This window comes from Phocoena sinus, chromosome 3, assembly GCF_008692025.1.
Source record: "Phocoena sinus isolate mPhoSin1 chromosome 3, mPhoSin1.pri, whole genome shotgun sequence".
In the NCBI taxonomy this organism is placed as follows: domain Eukaryota; kingdom Metazoa; phylum Chordata; class Mammalia; order Artiodactyla; family Phocoenidae; genus Phocoena; species Phocoena sinus.
Genome location: NC_045765.1, coordinates 110,086,013 through 110,105,083, shown reverse-complemented (window position 1 = coordinate 110,105,083; position 19,071 = coordinate 110,086,013). Strand labels below are relative to the sequence as shown.

The window sequence follows — 19,071 nt, the reverse complement described above, 5'->3', positions numbered from 1 at the left end:
AACCTCATTTTTACTTTTGTGTTTCATTTTTCTAATCACCTAGCTTTCTCCCATGACAGGGTCCTGATTTCTGTTCACATGTACTACCTCTAAGCCTATATTCTCCACCCGGTTTTGCTAATAATCTTATTTCTACACCTGTAACCAGGAAATAGATTTAATACCTGCCCAGCCCCAAGGCTTTAAAAAGTACTAATAGCAAGCCCTACTAGACTTAAGAATGTCTTAATTTGCTTTCATGTGTGCTTACATTGTCATAAATATTTAAACCACATTATCTTTACTATAAGATTGATACTTACATGGATAAGGACTTAATACCCCTTCTTAGCAGGTTTTTTTGTTTTGTATGAAACCTGTAAACTGATCAGTGGAGCGCTTTTTTCAGTGGGCCATCTGATGGAACAAGCAAATTAGCTTGTTTCTTATTACTAACAGTAACTATCATTTATTTAGTATCTATTTTATATCAGCACATATAAATTTTATATACAGTATCTTCATTCCTAAGCAAATAAACTTCTAAAGTACTCCCCTTGTTTCACAGTTGAATGTTAGAAAGATTACATGATTGATCCAGGCTGTTTAGTCACAACTTATGGATGCAGCAACTGGTATTCTTTCCATTAGACTGTGCTGCCTATGGAAAGGCAAAATGATAGTAGTAGTCACTAAGATACCATTTCATCTAATTTGCATTGCTTACTACATTTTATTTGTATATATCTGATTGTTGCTATACAGATATATTTATATACCTTTAAGAAAAACTGATATGACAAAATTTCAGCTTGATAAAAAAGTTTGAGAATGATTTAAAACTTTACAGTAACAAACTTTCAATTAAAAAATTGCTATGGTGTTACAATTCAGTTGTTATTAAATTATGAAAGGAAAAGATGAAAGATTATAAACATCTTTATCAACTATATCATGATATATAGCATTATTGATTATTACTACTTAACTATTGACTGAAAAAGCAACATAAATGTTAGAGGACAGAGTGTTTACTGTTGAGTTAAAGAAATGAAGTTGAGAAGGTTTAAATATATAAACTCAGATTAGGCGTATGAAGGGATCTTTATTTTAATGCAAGCATATTATGAGATTCACCTAGATTTATGCTAGGTAGATTTATCAAGACAACTTATATTTGTTTCCTTCCCTAGTGGTATCTTCCTATTCTCAGAAGCCAAAGATAATTCCACAATAATGCATTGAAAGTTGCAGGAGGTAACCACATACTGTGTTGTAAATGTATAGTTAAAATAATCATCATGCCTCGCATATACTGAATAATTAATAAATTGATAATATTGCTACTATGCTTTCCATACATTGTATCATTTAATTTGTATAACAACCCTATGAATACTGTTACTTTCCATATATTATGGATGAAGGAGATTAACCTTTGGAAAGCTAGATAACTTGGTTAAGTTCACATAGCTGTAGAAGAACAAGGTTGCAAACCTAGGTCTGACTCCAGAGCTCATGCTCTTAACCACTTCATAATAGTACTTCTACTTTGTGTTAAATACTTACATTCCTTTCAAAACTTTACAGATCTCATTCATATCAGATATAGTTTAAAGGCAATTTAATGATCAGTCTTTAATGTACATCACTAGATTAGTGGTGAGCTGCATAAAATTAAGAAGTCTTGGTAGAACTTCAATGTATCATTTAGTTCTTTCTCTATATAGGTAAAACTCCACTTAAATGCTCCATATCAGTTATCCTTTTCTTTGAGATCTTCCTCAACGTTTCTAGGCTTTAAAAATTCATATTGTTAGAAAATTGTGCAACTTAAATTTCTTTGCCTAGAAATGGAAAACAGTCATCCTTCATTTAAGCTATACATCATTTTAAAGAACAGTTACCAAGTAAATGTTCAGCCAGTCTAATTTAGTCCAGAAAGTGTTTAATTATCCAAATTTTCAAACTTTGAAGGTAAAGTAAGATATGATGACACAGCTTCAAAAGATCATGGAATCTGGCAAAAGGTGTTTTGCTAGGCAATTATATGGGCAAAAACAGTGAGACTTTTCAAATGTTTTTCAAGAGATTATTTAAATTTTTCTTAACTTGGCATTGTGAAGAGAAAATGGAAGATATGTGTCTTCAGCATTTAAATATCATATGGAAAATGTTTTCAGGATTTAGTTATTACATATCTGGATATCAGAAGCCCAAAATAAGATATAACCTTAAAAAATAATAGAGATATCTTCCCTAAGTTAAAAAAAAACAGTAAATATCAATAATCCAAAGGAAAAAATGCTTTAAGAAATAGATGTTATATTGTATTGGTTAAATTGTTTTTCTCTGGATTTAGATTGTAATTTTAAAGGCTGCTTTTATTTCTTTGGCTTTTGGATTGCTGCTTACGTGCCTTCATCCTATCTGAAGTAACATATATTGTTCTTCAATACATAAATGCAGTTGGGGAGGTCCTTTTAAAAAAATTCTTCAATGAAATTTTTCTTAAAGCAGAAAATCTTTCTGTAATATGAATGATTACCAAAAATGGGGATTACTTAAGGTTAAATAGAATCCCTATTTACTTGTAGCTTCTTTTAGTTGGATCCTATTTTTTGTTTGTTTGTTTGTTTGTTTTCTTGGATTTCTCCTTCAGTTCTCCCTCAATAGGTATGACATAGCCCTTTTTATATATGACCTTGAAAAAGAACAGTGAAGCTAAGAGAACACTGGCCAAACTGTTGGTTCAAGGTCCTTCAGCATTTTAATATAGTAGGTCTCACAACTCTGTAGTTTTAATCTCACAATTACTGATATGTTTCTTTAAATTATTGAACAAAATAAAAATTTTAAAGGGGGTTCAAACAGTTTTAAACTTCAGGTAAGAAAATGGTTGCTCTGTCTCAGCATCATTTCATAAGTTGAATGCTTATTGTGCTAGGTGCTAGAAATCAAAATAAGACGCCTTCAGAGCAGAAACTATTAAACAGTGACCCACTTTTCTTTTCCCTGTCATTTGAACTTACACCATTTTTGTTTAATTCCCTAGAGAATATTAAATTTTATAGTTTTTTTTGAGCACTACAATATTTTATAACAACAGAAGGTAGCTCAAAATACTATATGCTAACAGACAAATGATACATAACCCCTGTGGTAGGAGTCAGCAGGGAGTGTGGCAGAGGCCACCTGTTTAGACTAAGAACCTTTCAGTGGACTGCTGGATGGACTGGATCTGCTGCTTCAGTTGTGAGCCTTCTTTGATGGTGACAGAACAGGCGATGACAGGCCTGGAGACCCCACCGGCTCGCCCCAGGGCCTGCTTGGAGCGCACAAACACGTAGGGCACATTCTTGTCCTCACACAGCAGTGGGAGGTGCAAGATGATCTCCAGGGGCTCGGTGTCTGCAGCCATCACGATGAACTCAGAGATGCCTCTCTTGAGGGTTTTGGTGGCCTCATTGGCTCCTTTGTGAAGCTGCTTGTAGTTACATGACTGCTGAACGAGGTCCAATAGTTTCTTGGTGAGGTCGGCATCTGCAAGAGGGTAGGCTTTCAGATTTACATCAGCCTCAGTCATGGCTCCGGTTCCATGGTATCGTCACTCCTCAAGGAGCACAGGCGATGTCAGAGCTGGAGCCGGTTTTACAGTTTTAAATAATGTTATCCTAAGTCCAATTTTACACTTAACAAGTAAGAGCAAGACAAGTAAGAAACCTGCTCTTCCTTCTGCCTTTACTCTTTATTACAAATTAGTGCTTCTCTCCTAGTCCCCCTTGTCCTAGAGACAAAAAAGATTTCTACTTGAGTCATATAATGTAATAATAAATCTGTTAGAAGTGTAAGGGAAGCCCCACATTTAGGAATGCCAACTTTGTGAGTTGTGGTTGGAGTAGAATTTTTCTTCTGACAGAAAGATAATCACTTCTTGGTAGTTAAAAATTGTTGATAGAATTATAGGTAATGGGGCAGGGAGAGAATATATTTTTATTTTCTTGCTCTTTGTTTTTACTGATGTTTTTTGCGGACTATCATTAAATAGATGCACTACCCTATTTCTCAGTATTACCACTTAGTTATTTGGGGACCCTCTATTTTTTTAAATATTGGAGTTATTCAGATATTACTAATTGAATTAATATCTATAAACCCAAAGTTGATCTGTTGGGTAGTTGAGAACCTTAAGTGTAGTTGTCATTCTGCTGTCTTAACCAATTGGGTTTTTTTGTTTGTTTTTTAAATCTTTCTTTTCTGATGGCAAAGGGGAATATAGAAAACCTTTCTTGAGGGCACTGTGAAAATTACCTGAGAAAGAGTATTTTCTAATGTAATGGATATGTATTATTCGAGAATTTCTATAGTTCATTTAGTTTATTTTAGAGCCATAACTTGCAACTAATAGAGGAAAGATCAGATATGAAAATGAATGGCATACCATAGGCAAAAAGAATAAGTACTCATTAGTATTCTTTCTAATAAGTATCTTGTTTGAGCCTGGATTGCAAGCAGATGATATCCTCCTTTATGCATATTGTGCTAAAAGTAAATTGCTTGCTGGTATGTTTCCTATCTTTCTTCTTTTCCCTGCCTTCTTTGTCTTTGCAAGTTCAATTCATGTTGAACATCATTATTTCTGTTCCCTCTAAGATACAAAATACAAAATGAAATAAAATTTCAAAAAATCTTAAAATCAGTGTAAGTACTATTTATGTATTAAAATTACTTATATGACCTTTGAGAGAAATTTTAAGTGACAGTTGGAGAAAGCTCTCATCTTGTCCTTGATACACTTCAGAAAGTACAACTGCTCTTTATAGAAATAATTAAGAAGGATATACATTTATAAAGAAATCTAAATATTATTGGATGGAATCTTGGTATGTACAGTAAGGTTTTATTTATGAATTAGAAAATCTTTTGCTACCATAGGAATTCATTTGGTTAACTGAGTGATATACCTCAGTCAGGGTTAGAATATCTTAGTTTTTCAGGTCCTTTCTGGCCTACTCCAAACATTGGTGAAACCTTTACTGGAAGAAAATCTTCAGATTTCCAAATTGCCAACATAAAGAAAATTCTCTCTTCTTCAGACAGCCTTATGTTAGGATTTATAAAGTTTTTTGGTGTGTTTTTAAATGGCCTCACATTTTTCCCTTTTTCTTTTTGATAGGAATCTTTTAGTCCTGCTATACAGCTGCACCTTGTACATCAAGCTCCGTGTAATGTTCCTCCTTACCTCTCAAAGAATGAATCAAATCTTGGAGACCTCTTACTGGGCTTTCTTAAATATTATGCTACAGAATTTGAGTAAGTGAAATTTCAAATTGTGTTTATTCGTTTGTAAATAAGTGAATGCTACAAATTGGGTCATAAACTGTGTTTATCAATTTCAGTGTTGTAAACTACTCCAAAAATGTGTAGTTTATAAAATTTAATATCTAATAATTACTAGAAACTAAATAGCTTTCCTGTTTCTAGCTAATAAAAAAAATTATAGTTCAATAGCCCAGTTTTAGTTGATTTCAGTAGTGATCCCATTATATATTTAGCCACCTCTTTCCACTGTAGGGCCTGAATAAATGTTTGTGTTGGTCCTGTGTAGGTGCTGTATAGTATGGAACATCTATTTTCCAGGAACTTAAAATTTGTAATAAAAAACACAGCTAAAACAAACTTGGAAAAAGTTCTACTTAATATCTGAATAAATAGTTGTGTTTGTATGATATACAAATCAAGGACTACTCCTTTTCCTTTTTTTTTTTTTTTTTTTTTTTTTTTTGGTGAGGGTGATACATAAACATGAAACAGTAAAGTGTACAGTCAGGCTGGCCATAACTGAAAGTTCTTACAGGAGTTTTTAGTCCAGATAGAGTGGGATTAGGGGTTGTTTGCAGCTCTTCTGATCAATTTGGAAAAGCTTGAAGGAGAGAATGAATGAGAGAACTTAGAAGTTGTACAGTTAGAGGAGGAGGGTACAGTGACCATAGGGTGCCAGTTTGAAGAGGTTTGGAGAGGGGAACAATAATAGTAAGCCTAATAAATTGCTATTACTTGGTGGGAAGAACTGTTCTAAGCAGATTATATGTATTATCTCATTAGTTTACATAATAGCCAAATGAGTTGGTATTATTTTATGCCCATTTTACCAGTGAGGCATATAGAGAGGTGAGGAAACTGGCCCAAAGATCACACAGGTAGTAAGGGGAATACTTCAGATAGTTTTGACTGCAAAATTCACTCTCTTAACTATGATACTTTACTGAAATGTTGATATTATCTGCTATCATACAGGAGTTTTAAAGAAACTTGACTCATATAAGATGATTTGAAACATAGGAGCTGAAGGAAGAAGTGTTCTTTACATTTCTCCAAGTAAAGTTTCTGTCAGACTGCCTGTTTTGTTTATGGTTGTGTCTCCATTACCTAGCCCAATGCCAGGTAGTGGTACTTGAAAAATACTTGCTATAGGTAAATAATTTTGAAGCAGAAAGTAAGATTATGGATATGAGTCAGAGATCTTCAAGGTGACTTAGAAATTACTGAATTAGGTTAACAAAAGGAGTAAGAAAAGTGCTGAAGAAAAGTGGTTCAAGAAGAATGAAGTTATAATAATCCAGGTTAAAAATGACCAGGACCTGAATGTAAGTCTAGGCAACAAAGATAAAAAGGAAGGAGCTTTCATCTGTATAAAGATGAGGAAAGATTTAAGACTGTATGAGACATGGGACATAAGAGAATATAAAGGTTATTCTAGAGTTAAGATTTTTTAAGATGTTGAAATGATAATAGCTAATGTTTCGTGAATGTTTACCTAGTGTCCTGCAGTATGCCGAGTGAATCCCATGTATTATCTCATTTAATTCTCACAATAACCCCTTTCAAACTTCGAGAATTTGTGAACTTGAAACTTGCCCGTAACGATACAGTTAGATAGCCAGAGAACTGGGATTCAAATTCAGGTGACTAAAACCACATTCTTAGTTGTTAGACTGTATTGGCATCATCTGTTGTGTCATGTAAAATAGATATTGGGGGAAGTTCATAGAAGAAAGATACTTTTCTGCCATGTAGAGTTTAGGATTAGAGCATCTAGAGAAATACTTTGAAAATCATCTGCTTTGTTGGACTGAAACAAAATGGTAGATGTGCAGGTTTGTATGTTAGTTTAGTATTAACAGAAACTAGCTTGCTGTGCCAAATGAATCTGGCTAAGAGGTTCTGAACTTTTGGACGCACTTGTTATGATGCTACATGATTTAGGTGACATCTTCACCTACTGTTTCATCATATAGTGCATTGTTGTTTCATACCAGATATTTTCAGAAATTTGACTGTAGGGAGCATAGCCAAGAGTGTAGTCATGGTAATGAACTAGGTGCTGTGCAGAAGAATTCTGGCAGCCATTAGAAGCATTTGTAAGGATGTTTTCTGAACTTTGAGATACTATTAAAAAATTCCCTTTACTTGAAGACAAAGGATTAAGTGCCTGTGAAAGGATGCTTGAGTACCTGGTATGAATGGTGCAGAAATTTTATATGGCCATTTAAAATTACCATTAAAAAGATTTTCTTACCTACTTCACTCGCAGCTTTCTCCTTAAACCTTGCTGCTGAAAATTCTTAAAATGAAGCCAGCTTTCTAGAAATGTACCTAGGAACGAGGAACTAACAAAATAGGAAAAAAAAGGATCAGGTGGTTCAGGAGTCTAGAAAAACATACAGTCAGAATTTAATCACTTTGTAACTTAGCAAAACAACAAAAAAGAAAAGAAAAGAAAATTTTAAATTCTAAATATCTTACAGACTCATAGCTACTGGAGAGTCTAGGAACCTTAAAAGCTATCTGTTTTATAATTCTCTTTATTTTCTGGATGCCCAATCACATGTCATTACTGCTAGTTTATCTGTTGAATTAAAAATACATACCTGTATACTTAAATACATACATTTTTTGAAAAAGGAAATACAAAGGACAATTTTTCTATCTCCTTTCTTACTATTTTTTCCTCATTTTATTTCATCAATAAATCATTGAATGCCTACTCTATACCAAGCTATTTTCTATGCACTGGGGATATAGCAGTTAACAAAAGTGTCTTTATGGAGCTTATCTTGTAGTATGGAGAGATAGACAGTAAACAAATAAAATGTACAGTATGTTAGATGGTGGTAAGTAGAGAAAAATAAAGCAAAAGCAAGAAAGGATATTCTGGTGTGTGTAGTTGTTGCAATTTTAATACCTGTATTGCCGTTTAATACCTAGCGTGGTAAGACAGTCTCACCGAAAAGGTGACCTTTGAAATAAAGACCCAACGGAGAGGAAGGTGTGAGTTATGTGTCTATATGGGAGAAGAGCTTTCCAAACAGAAGGAAAAACAACTGCAAAGACCCTGAGGTGGAGGTTTGCCTAACATGTTCAAGGAACAGCAAAGAGGCCAGTGTGACTGGAAGAGAGTGTAGAAGTCAATGATGTCTGAGAGTTAAGGAAGTCCATGTCATGTAGGGTCTTGTGGTTAGTTTTGATGACTTTGGCTTTTCCTCTGGGTAAAATGGGAAACCACTGGAGGGATTTCAGTAGAGAAATTGCGTGATCTGATTTAGTTTATAACATGCTCATCCTGGTTGGTGGATAAGAATAGACTGAAGGGGGAGCCGAAGGCAGAAGCAAGGAGACTGTTTAGAAAGGTGTTGTAGTAATCTGAGAGAAGTCATGTAGCTTGGGTAAAGGTGGTTGCAGTGGAAGTGGATGAGAAGTGGTCAGATTCCACTTACATTTTGATTTGCCATAGATTAGATGTGACCTAAGAGAAAGTGAGGAGCCAAGAATGGCTTCTAAGATTTTGGCCTGAGCAACTGCAAAGGTGGAGTTGCCATTAGGTGTGATGCGGAAGACAAGGGAGGAACATTACTGATTTTGAACATTTTAAGGTTGAAATACCCACAAAATATTCAAGTAGAGATACTGAGTAGAGTTGGATATACAACTCTAGAGTTCAGGAGTGAGGTCACAGTTAGAGCTTTATATTTGGGAGTTGTCAGCAGGTAGATGGTATTTAATGCTAGGAAACTTTTTGAGAAAACCAAGGGAATATAGATAGAAAAGGTTCAGTCCAAAGACTAAACCCTTAGGTACTCCAGTGTTAAGAGGGATACAGGAAATACAGAAGATACAAGAGTGTTTTAAATGACAGTGAAGAGAGAAAGACAAATTCAGAATGTAGATATTCTGTGAAACAATTGGCCTAGTCTCTCAAAAAGTCAATATCTTAAAAAAAAAAAAAGTGGAGGGGACATTTCCAGATTAAAGAGATGGAACAATCAAATACAATGGATGAACCTGGATTACAATCTGATTGTAGAGTGGGTGGAAAAATTATAAAAGGCATTTGAGTTACATTAATTTCTTGATGCTGTTGGTATTACGAAAGAGAATAGCCTTATTCTTAGATATATGCCAAAGGATAAAGAAATGAAGTTTCACTCTGTCTGCAGCTTAACAAAAGGGTCAGTTCAAAACATACACATATACACACACACACAAGCAAATGTGGCAAAATATTAACCACTGTTGCACTGCTTTTAAGTTTTATGCTTTTCATTTTTCCCTTTGAAAAATGTCAATACAGAGATGAAATAAAAAGATTAGGTATGAGAAGGAACTAATATATAGTAATCAAAAAAGGAAGAATCATTGAGAAAGGAGGAAAGCCAATAGAATGTGGTGTCTTGGAATCCAACGGGGAAAAATGTTTTGAGGAGGAGGGAGTGATTATGTGCATCACATTTTTTGATAGATCAAGTACAAGATGAGAACTAAAAGCTGACCATTGAAGCATCTGTCCATGTGGAGGCTACTGGACCCTTGACAGGAGCAGTGGATAAAAAGCGTCACTGTGGCCTTTCTCACCTTCTGAGATGGCCCATACTCTGTGGAGTGTGTTTCTCCCAAGCCCAGTCTCGCCTTCTGGGATGGCCCACACTCTCTCTGTGCAGTGTGTTTCTCTCTAAATAAATCCACTTCTTCCCTATCAAAAAAAAAAAGTGTCATTGGTGTGAGCTAAAGAGAGAAGAGGAGGGGAGGATTTAGGTAGTATAGCTAACTCTAGGGAAATTTACATACTTGTAAAGGGAGCAGAAAAAGTGGGGTAGAAATTGGAGAATTAAGCAGGGTTGAGATTTTGTTTTTAGAAAGAAATTTTGCCATCTTTATGGCAAAATTGGTGATACCAGAAAAATTGTAGTAAATCGTTGAACAGTCTACTTGTTTGAGTAGAGAAGGATTGGAATGAGTAGAGAAGGATTGGAATCTAGAGCACAAGTGGAAGAGAAGCGCTGACAATTCATTAATAATAATGAGGAAAAAAAGAATATATAGATACAGACAAATGCAGGTTGATGTGGTGAGAGCTAGAGGAAACTATCTTTTTGATTGTTTTCGTTTTTTTAGTGAAATGAAGCATGGACATCAGCCAGGAAGGATTGTGAGGGAGTAGATTTGAGAAGTGAGGAGAAGGTATGAATTGTCACGTAGAAGAGTAAAGGAGTGAATTAACTATGGAAATATAGTATGATTGGTGGGTAGTGGCATTTAGGATCATTTTGAGCTAAGTCATCATGAATTTAAAGTGATCATAAACGGAAAGGTCAATATGGTTGTATTTTTTCTCTAGCGCTGTTTAGCTGCTTGGGAAAGGATTGGAGTAAACAAAGATTTAATTATAGTTGTATCAGCCAAGTAAGTTCAGTGCAGCAAGAGCAGGTAAGAGAGTTGAGGGATATGCAAGGGAGTGATTTTAATAATTGACCATGGACAGGACATATTAAATTCAGTCTTGAAAATGGTCACAGTGTTGCCTACATGATATCTAGGTGGCAGTTTCCAATAGTTACTTGTAAATTTTGGCGTGGGGCTTAGTAGCTGGAGAAGAAGATTTGGGAAAGAAACATCAGAGTACTGAAGCCCGGATGGGTGCTCTAGCATTTGAAAAAGATTGAAAAAGACAAAGTCCTGATAGACACCAGCATTTAAAGGGTCAGGCAGAAGAGGAGCCAGTCAAAACAAAACAAAACTCCAGGATTAGAGTCAAGCTTTTTCTCTGTTTACAAGATTTGGAATCCCTAACAAAGTGTTTGTTTGATTATTTGCTTCCCAGCCCTTAGTAATAGAATAAAAATATACAATTTTTTCACTTACTTTGACTAGTCTTAGCATATATGCAGCCATGTGGTATCAGACACATAATTTTGTCTTTATTAGACTTAAATTTTTCTTTGTAATGTTGTTGAAGTCTGCATTTCCAATTTAATCAGTTGTCTCAAAATACTTTGTCACAAAAAGAATGGCTAGAAGAGAATTAATAAATGAGTACCAGCTCATTATCATTACTGAAGAAAAAAAGCAAGCATCTTACCAATATAGTCAGAAATCTGTTTTATATTCAAAAGATTATCATACATTATCAGATCTGTTTTAGATTAAGCCCCATATCTGTTGTTCTAGTCTTTTCTGAAACATCCCTCTTTTATAGATTGTATCTTATTTTATACTTTAATTATTGAGTGACAATGACAGATTTTCACATGGCAAGCAAATTATGGTAGAGAAATATGGTATGATAAAAGGCTTAGTTTAGAGCCTGTTTTAAAGAAGGAAATGTGTAGGGAAAATATTTCTAAATTACCATTTGAATTCTACATTTAAATTCACCTCTAAGATTAAAAGTAGTATACAAGTTATGTATCATGTTTATGATTTGAAATATTTAATAATTTCAAATATTTGAAAGTTCTTCAAAAATGCAGTAGATTGAATCAGTCCAAATAGTAGTGGTTCAAATATTCTTTTTTAATTCCTCTATGAAGTACTTCAAATGATACAGTCATTTAAATAACTGAATTGTTTGGATTGTTTATAGGTTGAAGATTAAACACTATCTGGTTAGTGATGAAAAAGTGAATATGGATGTGTCACATATGTTTCTGTGATCCAGTTTAGAATCAAATACTGGCATGTAATATAAATTCAGGATTAGATTTAATAGAAATATAGTGGTGAAGAGAGTTCCTTTGATTTAAGAAAGTAAAAGTTTTAGTTTAACAGCAGGATACAGTATTTCAATATTTTAAACTTGTCTGAGAGAAAAAAATCAGTCCAACCCCTTTTAACATAATATTTCCTATTTTAATTCTACTGCAGATTCCACTGTCCTATAAGTTGAAGTTAGAAACAAGTAGTCTCAGGAAAAAGTTCATTTTATTAGTGAAATTTGTCTTATGCGGTATAAAGTGAAGTAGCACAAAGTGTAATTCTACTGTAATTTTGTGTGGGACAGCAATGTGGTTATATAACTCTCCCCTTTACATTGTTATTTTTAAGAAAATTTTGGTAACACACTTGGACCAGTAGAGCAGTGTACTTCTTTTCTGTTTGGAGTCCAAACTAACAGAGCTGCTGCACATGAAGGATCTAAAACATCTTACTGTAACCAATCCTAAGTATTTCTTTTTGACAACCCACTTATTTTTAAAAAACATAAATTCTGATATATATTTTTAAAGAACTTAAAGCTGTCTTTGCAAACTATTTCTAAACTGTATTCTTGGTAAGAAAAAATAGAAAATCATACTTTGAGGATTCTTTTCAGTTATCAAACTTCACAAGATGCAATATTTTCTTGCATGTTTTACATAGAAATTAGTCAATTTTCCAGAAACAAATGCCATACTGGACCCACGATTATATCCTTATGGATTCTCTAATAAATAGAGACAGAGTAGGACAAGTGTTACATTTGGAATGTCCCAAACCATGGTCTTTCTCCTACTGAAATGATGGGGAAAGCTAAATACAGCTGAAAAAAAAGATATCAGCTATACCCCAAACTCATTTTTCTATTGAATACAAGCTGAGTGGTTATGTGTTTTTAAAATGTTTTTGAAAAAAGGAAAATTGTGCTTGTATAAAATTATTATAATTTGAACTTGTACAAAATTGTTATAAATTTAAAAGAACAGTGTAAGGTTAGGATATACTAAAGACGGGACAGTTTACCTTCAAGCATGCTGATAAAATTGTTTTACTTGAATAAAACTTCACTGTTAACATCTACATCTGATATACAGCAATAATGGTATGTTTTCATAGAGTATTTTTTTTTCTTAAAACAGCATCTTCTTGCTTCTACTGGAAAATTAAAAATTTTTCTACCATAAATCATATCGGTAGAGGTGCACCTGAACAGAAATTATTTAATGATGCCAGAAAACAACACAAGAAGATTACCTCTCTCTTACCAAATAAAAAATTCTTACTGGGGTGTTAACAAGGAACATAGTTTTTTTGCTTACTTACATTTTATTTTTCATATTACTTCATTTATTCAAAAAATATGTATTGAATACCTAGTTTATACTAAGCAACTAGGTGAAGAGTAAAAAAAAAAAATACACAAATAGCTCAGCATCTTGGAGCTTTCATTCTATTTAGGGGAGACACACAATAACATAATAAATAAGCAAATTGTTAGAATGTAAGTGCTGTGGAGACAAACAAAGTAGAGAAGGGGAAATGGGGATCGAGGTGCAGAGGGTTGAAGCAAATTCCAGTTCTATGAGATCAGAGTAGGCTTAACTACTGATATAATAAAAATAATAAAAGGGAAGTTAAGAAAATAGTTAACATGATTAATGTTTTTCTTTTGATAGCTGGAACAGTCAAATGATTTCAGTTCGTGAAGCCAAAGCCATTCCCAGGCCTGATGGTATTGAGTGGAGAAATAAATACATCTGTGTAGAAGGTAGCTTTCCCACAACTACTCTCTATTTCCTATCCAACTATCATCATGGTACTGAGAGAATTAACTTGAATACTTTCAGCTTATATTTCATCTAAAAGGAATACATTTATGTTCTGAAGTGGTTTATAAGTCTTTTAATCGTAAGATTTTAATTAAAAAAATAATTTAAAATTCTTTAGTTGTAAAATAATAAACACGAATTTAGGTGTCGAATCTTTCCAGTCAGTAGGATTTGAGCAGTCTTCACGCACCTCTCATGCTTGTAGTTGGTTGAAATTTAGTTTCATGACTTACAGGTAGAAGAAAATGATTCTTTGAAATAGAATTAGTTCTTTTATACTTAAATATTGATAATTAATACAAGCTAGATTTTTATGAATATTAAATTGATTTTCCTTTAAAAATTAAATGGCCTGCAGATAGTCTGTTCTCTAAAATTAATTTACATGTAATTGAATATTTCTTTAAGTCAGTGGAAACTGACTTCAAGAGGCAATATTGTTCTCACAGATGCCAAGTTGATGACTTTTGTAAATCTTGAGGTAACATAAAGGGTTGAGATTTGGCATTTGCAGGAAAACATCAAATTTAGAGTATTTTAATCTTGAATTATAATGCAACATCTTAAGAGCTTATAAATGTGAAATTGAATCTCCTGCTTTGCTGCTTCATTTGCTAAATTGCACAGCGTGTGTATGTTATTTTAGTTACTTGGTTCTTTTGAATATTAAGTACAGTTGTAAAGTGCTACGCACTGTGATCTGATAGTTTGGCATATGGCGTTACTTTATTTTGAAAAGTACTGTGACAATAAAGTTTTTTGAAATAGCCTTTCTGAGCAACAAAAAAATAAGCAAAAGGAGTTTTTAAAATTACGTGCCTGATTAGATTATATGACAAATCTAAAATTAACATCTCCATCAAATTTCCTATTCTTTCACACCTTTTTTGAGGTCTTTCCCCTCATTCTAGCAACTTCATTCTCTTTCTCGCTAGTGTCTCTCTTTCAGCTTTACAGCATACATAGGTCTTCTCATCCTTGAAAAATACTCTCTTGACTTGATCCTACTGGCTTTTCTGAGTACTTTTTTTATGCCAAAATTCTTCAACTCTAGTAATTTTAACCTACTGCTGGCATTATTTCAGCTCCCATCTCACTCCTGATGCCTTTAGTTATCCTTCTTTTCTCACTATTATCTTCAGTTTCCTTATTCTCTTATATAGAATCAGTTTCTTTGTCTCTATATATGAACTCTTCTCTCTTATTTTGTGGGTGAAGGGTGAGTGGGGTGAGGGTAGAGACATGGAAAGTAATATTGGAGACACACACATAAAATCTCTTATTTTGTTCCCTTCCTGTCTTGTCCACTTTTCTCTCTATCCTGTTTTTCTGTCTTTCACTGCCAAATTTCTAATACAAGTTACCGTTCTCATTGCATTTTTTTTAAGCCATTTAGTCACACCATAATTCTCTGCACTGTCTTCCATCCTCCCTGGTATTAAACCTCTACTTTCAAAGGCATTGACCTTTCTCCTACTAGACAAATCAGTGGGTTTTTTTATTATTTATTTATTTATGGCTGCCTTGGGTCTTCATTGCTGTGTGCGGGCTTCCTCTAGTTGTGACGAGCGGGGGCTACTCTTCGTTGCAGTGCATGGGCTTCTCATTGCGGTGGCTTCTCTTGCTGCGGAGCACAGGCTCTACGCGCATGGGCTTCAGTAGTTGTGGCTTGTGGGCTCTAGAGCACAGGCTCAGTAGTTGTGGCACACAGGCCTAGCTGCTCTGTGGCATATGGGATCTTCCCAGACCAGGGCTCGAACCTGTGTCCCCTGCATTGGCAGGCGGATTCTTAACCACTGCACCACCAGGGAAGTACCTCACAGTAGGTTCTTGACTCTATGATTCTTCAGAAATCTTACCTATTTTTATGATTTAGACTTAATATACCTATGCTTTTACTTCACTTTTAGACATCTTCTCACTTGAATTTTATCTACCTTGTTAGACAGCTCATAGCTATTATAAAACTATTTATTATACACATAAATCTGATGTTAGGCTAAACCACATGCAATTGCTACTGTGTAGGTCAGAAACTGTCAAATATTGGCAATTTCATATAATTCAACCAAATAAAAAACTGAAGTTCTCATTTTAATAATTTCTTGTTTATATGTGCATTTAACATTGTAGAACCTTTTGATGGAACAAATACAGCCAGAGCTGTGCATGAAAAGCAGAAGTTTGACATGATCAAGGATCAATTTTTAAAGGTAAACAATGCATCAGATTAACTCTAGAAGCATTAGTGCACTAGTGTGCTTTGAAAATTAAAAAAAACATATAGGTAATAGGAAAGAACAGCTCTGGTTCCTGTGTTGTGAAGCAATTAATGTGGCACAATAGGGAATTTATTACTTGAATTTAGAAATACTCCTTCAGAGAGATCTGACTCCGCTTTTACTCACATGGCTTTCACTTTGTGGAAATAAGCATTTTCACAGTGAGCTTATTAAGCTCTCAAAATGAATGAATAAAACCTAAAGAACTCCTTTCCCTCCTTAAAATATTGGGGAAGAAATATAGCCTTAGAAGAAAGCCACGTCTGTTCCATATTTTTCTTCTATATACCCCCTGTAACAAGGAACTAGAGCTCCATTTTATCTTTGTTTATATTCTGAGAAGTTAAACAAAATGTATGTGTTTGTGTGCACACACATTTTGTATATATAAAGTCATATATATGTAAACTGTAGTTTATTCCTTAGCTCTCTAGTCCACAGTATGAATTTTTTCATCAGTGATTTTGCTAGGTTTGATTCCTAGCTTCAAGTTATTCAACAATACAGAGTAGAAACACATTGATAGAAATATGTGTAGTAATATTATGAGACATATAGGAGAGAATACTTCATAGAATAAAAAGATCAAGGAACTTGTGAAGATCATTTTAGAGGCATATTTTTTCATTACTAAGACATCAAAGTGGACTTTATTTTGATGATTATTAAAAATGCAAGTGTATCATGTTTACAGGCTGTCCTTCAAATTAGGCCCTCTCAGTTTGTCAACCAGAATAGAAAATTTAAAATGAAATGGAATTCTGTAGGGCAAAACAAGTATCCAAGAGGGAATGTTTTTCTCTATCAGATTAAATTGAGAACTCAAAAATAGCATTTCTACATTGCTGTTCTTACTGATGGGTGAGCTTTCATTTATGATTGTTTAGCTATAAAACCAGTACTTTTACTCAGTTGAACAACTGAAGTAAGAACAAACTGCAAAGATCTGCAGCCAGATTTTTTGGTAGTGGGCCAGATTTTTAGCTTATGAACAAGAATTTCAGTTTCTTTTTTCTCTTAAAAATTCTTTTCACTCTTCTTGTCTAGAGGTATTGTATAAGGTGCTTTATTATAGATTTACTCTCTCTTTCTTCATAAATACAGTTTTTAATTGGAAGAGCTTTCTAGATACAAAATAGTCAATCAAATAATTGAAGTAATCTTTCCTTACCCTCTCAAACCCAAAGGTTTTGTATTAATTACTTTGCTGTTTTAAATGACATTATCTAAATCGGTGAATAAATGTTAATATTGTCAGTTGCATCTTTTTGTACCACCTATGTGCTCATTTCTTTATTAATGAATTGGAACTACACAGGTGTAAAGTTTTTAAATAACATCTTTCTGATGACAGAAACAATACTTTTACTGTGTTAAAAACTTGAGATATAAAAACACAGACAGAAAAAAGTCATCCCAAATTTTACTGCCTTGAGAAATCACTGTTAACATTCTAGTAACACTCCTTTCAGCCTTTTGTTCCACATATATTTTAGGTTTTAAGAATGATTTTTCTTTCTCTTCCAGTCATGGCACAGATTGAAAAACAAACGAGATTTGAACAGTATACTACCGTTAAGAACTGCTGTCCTGAAAAGATAACTGGCCTCTATTTCTTAATAAAGAACAGTAGTAACATCATAATGCATTTTGTTAACCTTCATCATGGTTTCTTTTTAATTGTTGTTCTTGTTTTCATGTTTTATTCTTAAGAGGACATACTTATATATGCATATTTTATTATGACATTTCCTAATAAAGCCCTTTGATTTAAAGATGTATTTTTGAAAATGTTTACATTGATAATTAGTAATATTATGGCATGAATTTTCAGGAGATCAAATAAAATATTTTTTTGAGAATTATCAAATAAAAGTTTTTTGCTATAACTGTAATTAATTGTACCACATACTAATACTGAAGAGATGTGTGGACTGTTGGAAAGGGTCTGATGTATACATACTTAAAAGTATCACCTTCGGTAGATGGTTTGTTGCCTGAGTCTGTTCTAGTGAAGTGAAGATTCGAGTCAGTTATTCAGTTACTTGAAGCAAAATGAAATCTTTTATTTCAGTGAAATCACTGCAGAGGCATGAAATACTGGACAATTGCCTTAAGTCCTCACTTGACTCATCAGGATAAACTGAGGCTTTGTGTCGATATTAGCATTTCATTAGTACCTCACATGCTTTTGGTGTACTTGTGATTGCTTTAAATTTTGTGTTGAAACAACTGCATTTTGCACTGTAATAATATGAGCACTAACTCTGTATTGTACAGCAGTTAGGGAATTGTTTTCAAGAATCAGTTCAGTGTAGACATTTTGAAAAGGTTAAGTCCTCTGTGCTTTATGATAGCTTAGTGCAATTTGCACTTTTGTTTTACTTCCCGTTTTCCTGCTTTTATTTTTCCTGTGACATGAAGCAACAGAAACTGAAAGATCAAAGTTGAGATTATATCCTATTGATACTATCAGAGTTTTTTCTGTGTATAATTATAGGATTGTAATCTAAACTGGAATTTTTAGGCAGTAAGCCACTATAAAATGTTCTAGATAAGACATAACATTATTATAAATAAAAGCTTAATGTTTGTAAAGATATCTTTTCCACAAGAAGAAATAGTGGTGGCTGCTAAAAATGCTACAGTGTTTATTAAGGTCGTTTTTGGTTTATGTAAATATTTGTAAATTGGTCAGTGCCTGTAAATTTAAATATAAATAATCTTAAAAACAGTTTTAACTTTTTCAAAAGGACTGTGTACAACTTCTTTTAGACCTGCTGTAGCACAGTTTGTACCTCTAATGTATTTGGTTTTTTTGCAGACCAATTCAAATGCTAACAAGACTTTTGCTTTTTGACTCATAAAAGGTGCATATTTTCATTTTTTTCTTTAAGTTTAAAGTTTTGTATGATCAAATGGAATAAAGTTTATATATGGAAATTGTC

The 19,071-nt window shown here is 33.6% G+C and overlaps 2 protein-coding genes across 7 annotated transcripts in view; one reads left to right on the top strand and one right to left on the bottom strand.

Annotated features, from left to right (window-relative positions):
- The window catches only part of TENT2 (terminal nucleotidyltransferase 2), a 58,533-nt gene extending 39,462 nt beyond the window's left edge, over positions 1-19,071 (top strand). For all 6 annotated transcript variants that reach the window (XM_032625364.1, XM_032625361.1, XM_032625360.1 and 3 more), the window contains 4 exons: positions 5,156-5,292; positions 13,689-13,780; positions 15,975-16,054; positions 17,651-19,071. In XM_032625364.1, coding sequence (XP_032481255.1) covers positions 5,156-5,292; positions 13,689-13,780; positions 15,975-16,054; positions 17,651-17,725 — 384 coding nt within the window. In that variant the 3' untranslated portion in view covers positions 17,726-19,071. The remainder of the gene's footprint in view (positions 1-5,155; positions 5,293-13,688; positions 13,781-15,974; positions 16,055-17,650) is intronic.
- LOC116750569 (NHP2-like protein 1) lies at positions 854-5,149 on the bottom strand. The gene has a single exon (XM_032625365.1). The coding sequence runs from the start codon at positions 3,563-3,565 to the stop codon at positions 3,179-3,181; it is 387 nt and encodes a 128-aa protein (XP_032481256.1). The 5' UTR covers positions 3,566-5,149; the 3' UTR covers positions 854-3,178.

What these genes read in the sequence shown, in the direction of transcription:
- LOC116750569 (XM_032625365.1), bottom strand. Translation starts at nt 3,565, where the DNA reads ATGACTGAGGCTGATGTAAATCTGAAAGCCTACCCTCTTGCAGATGCC.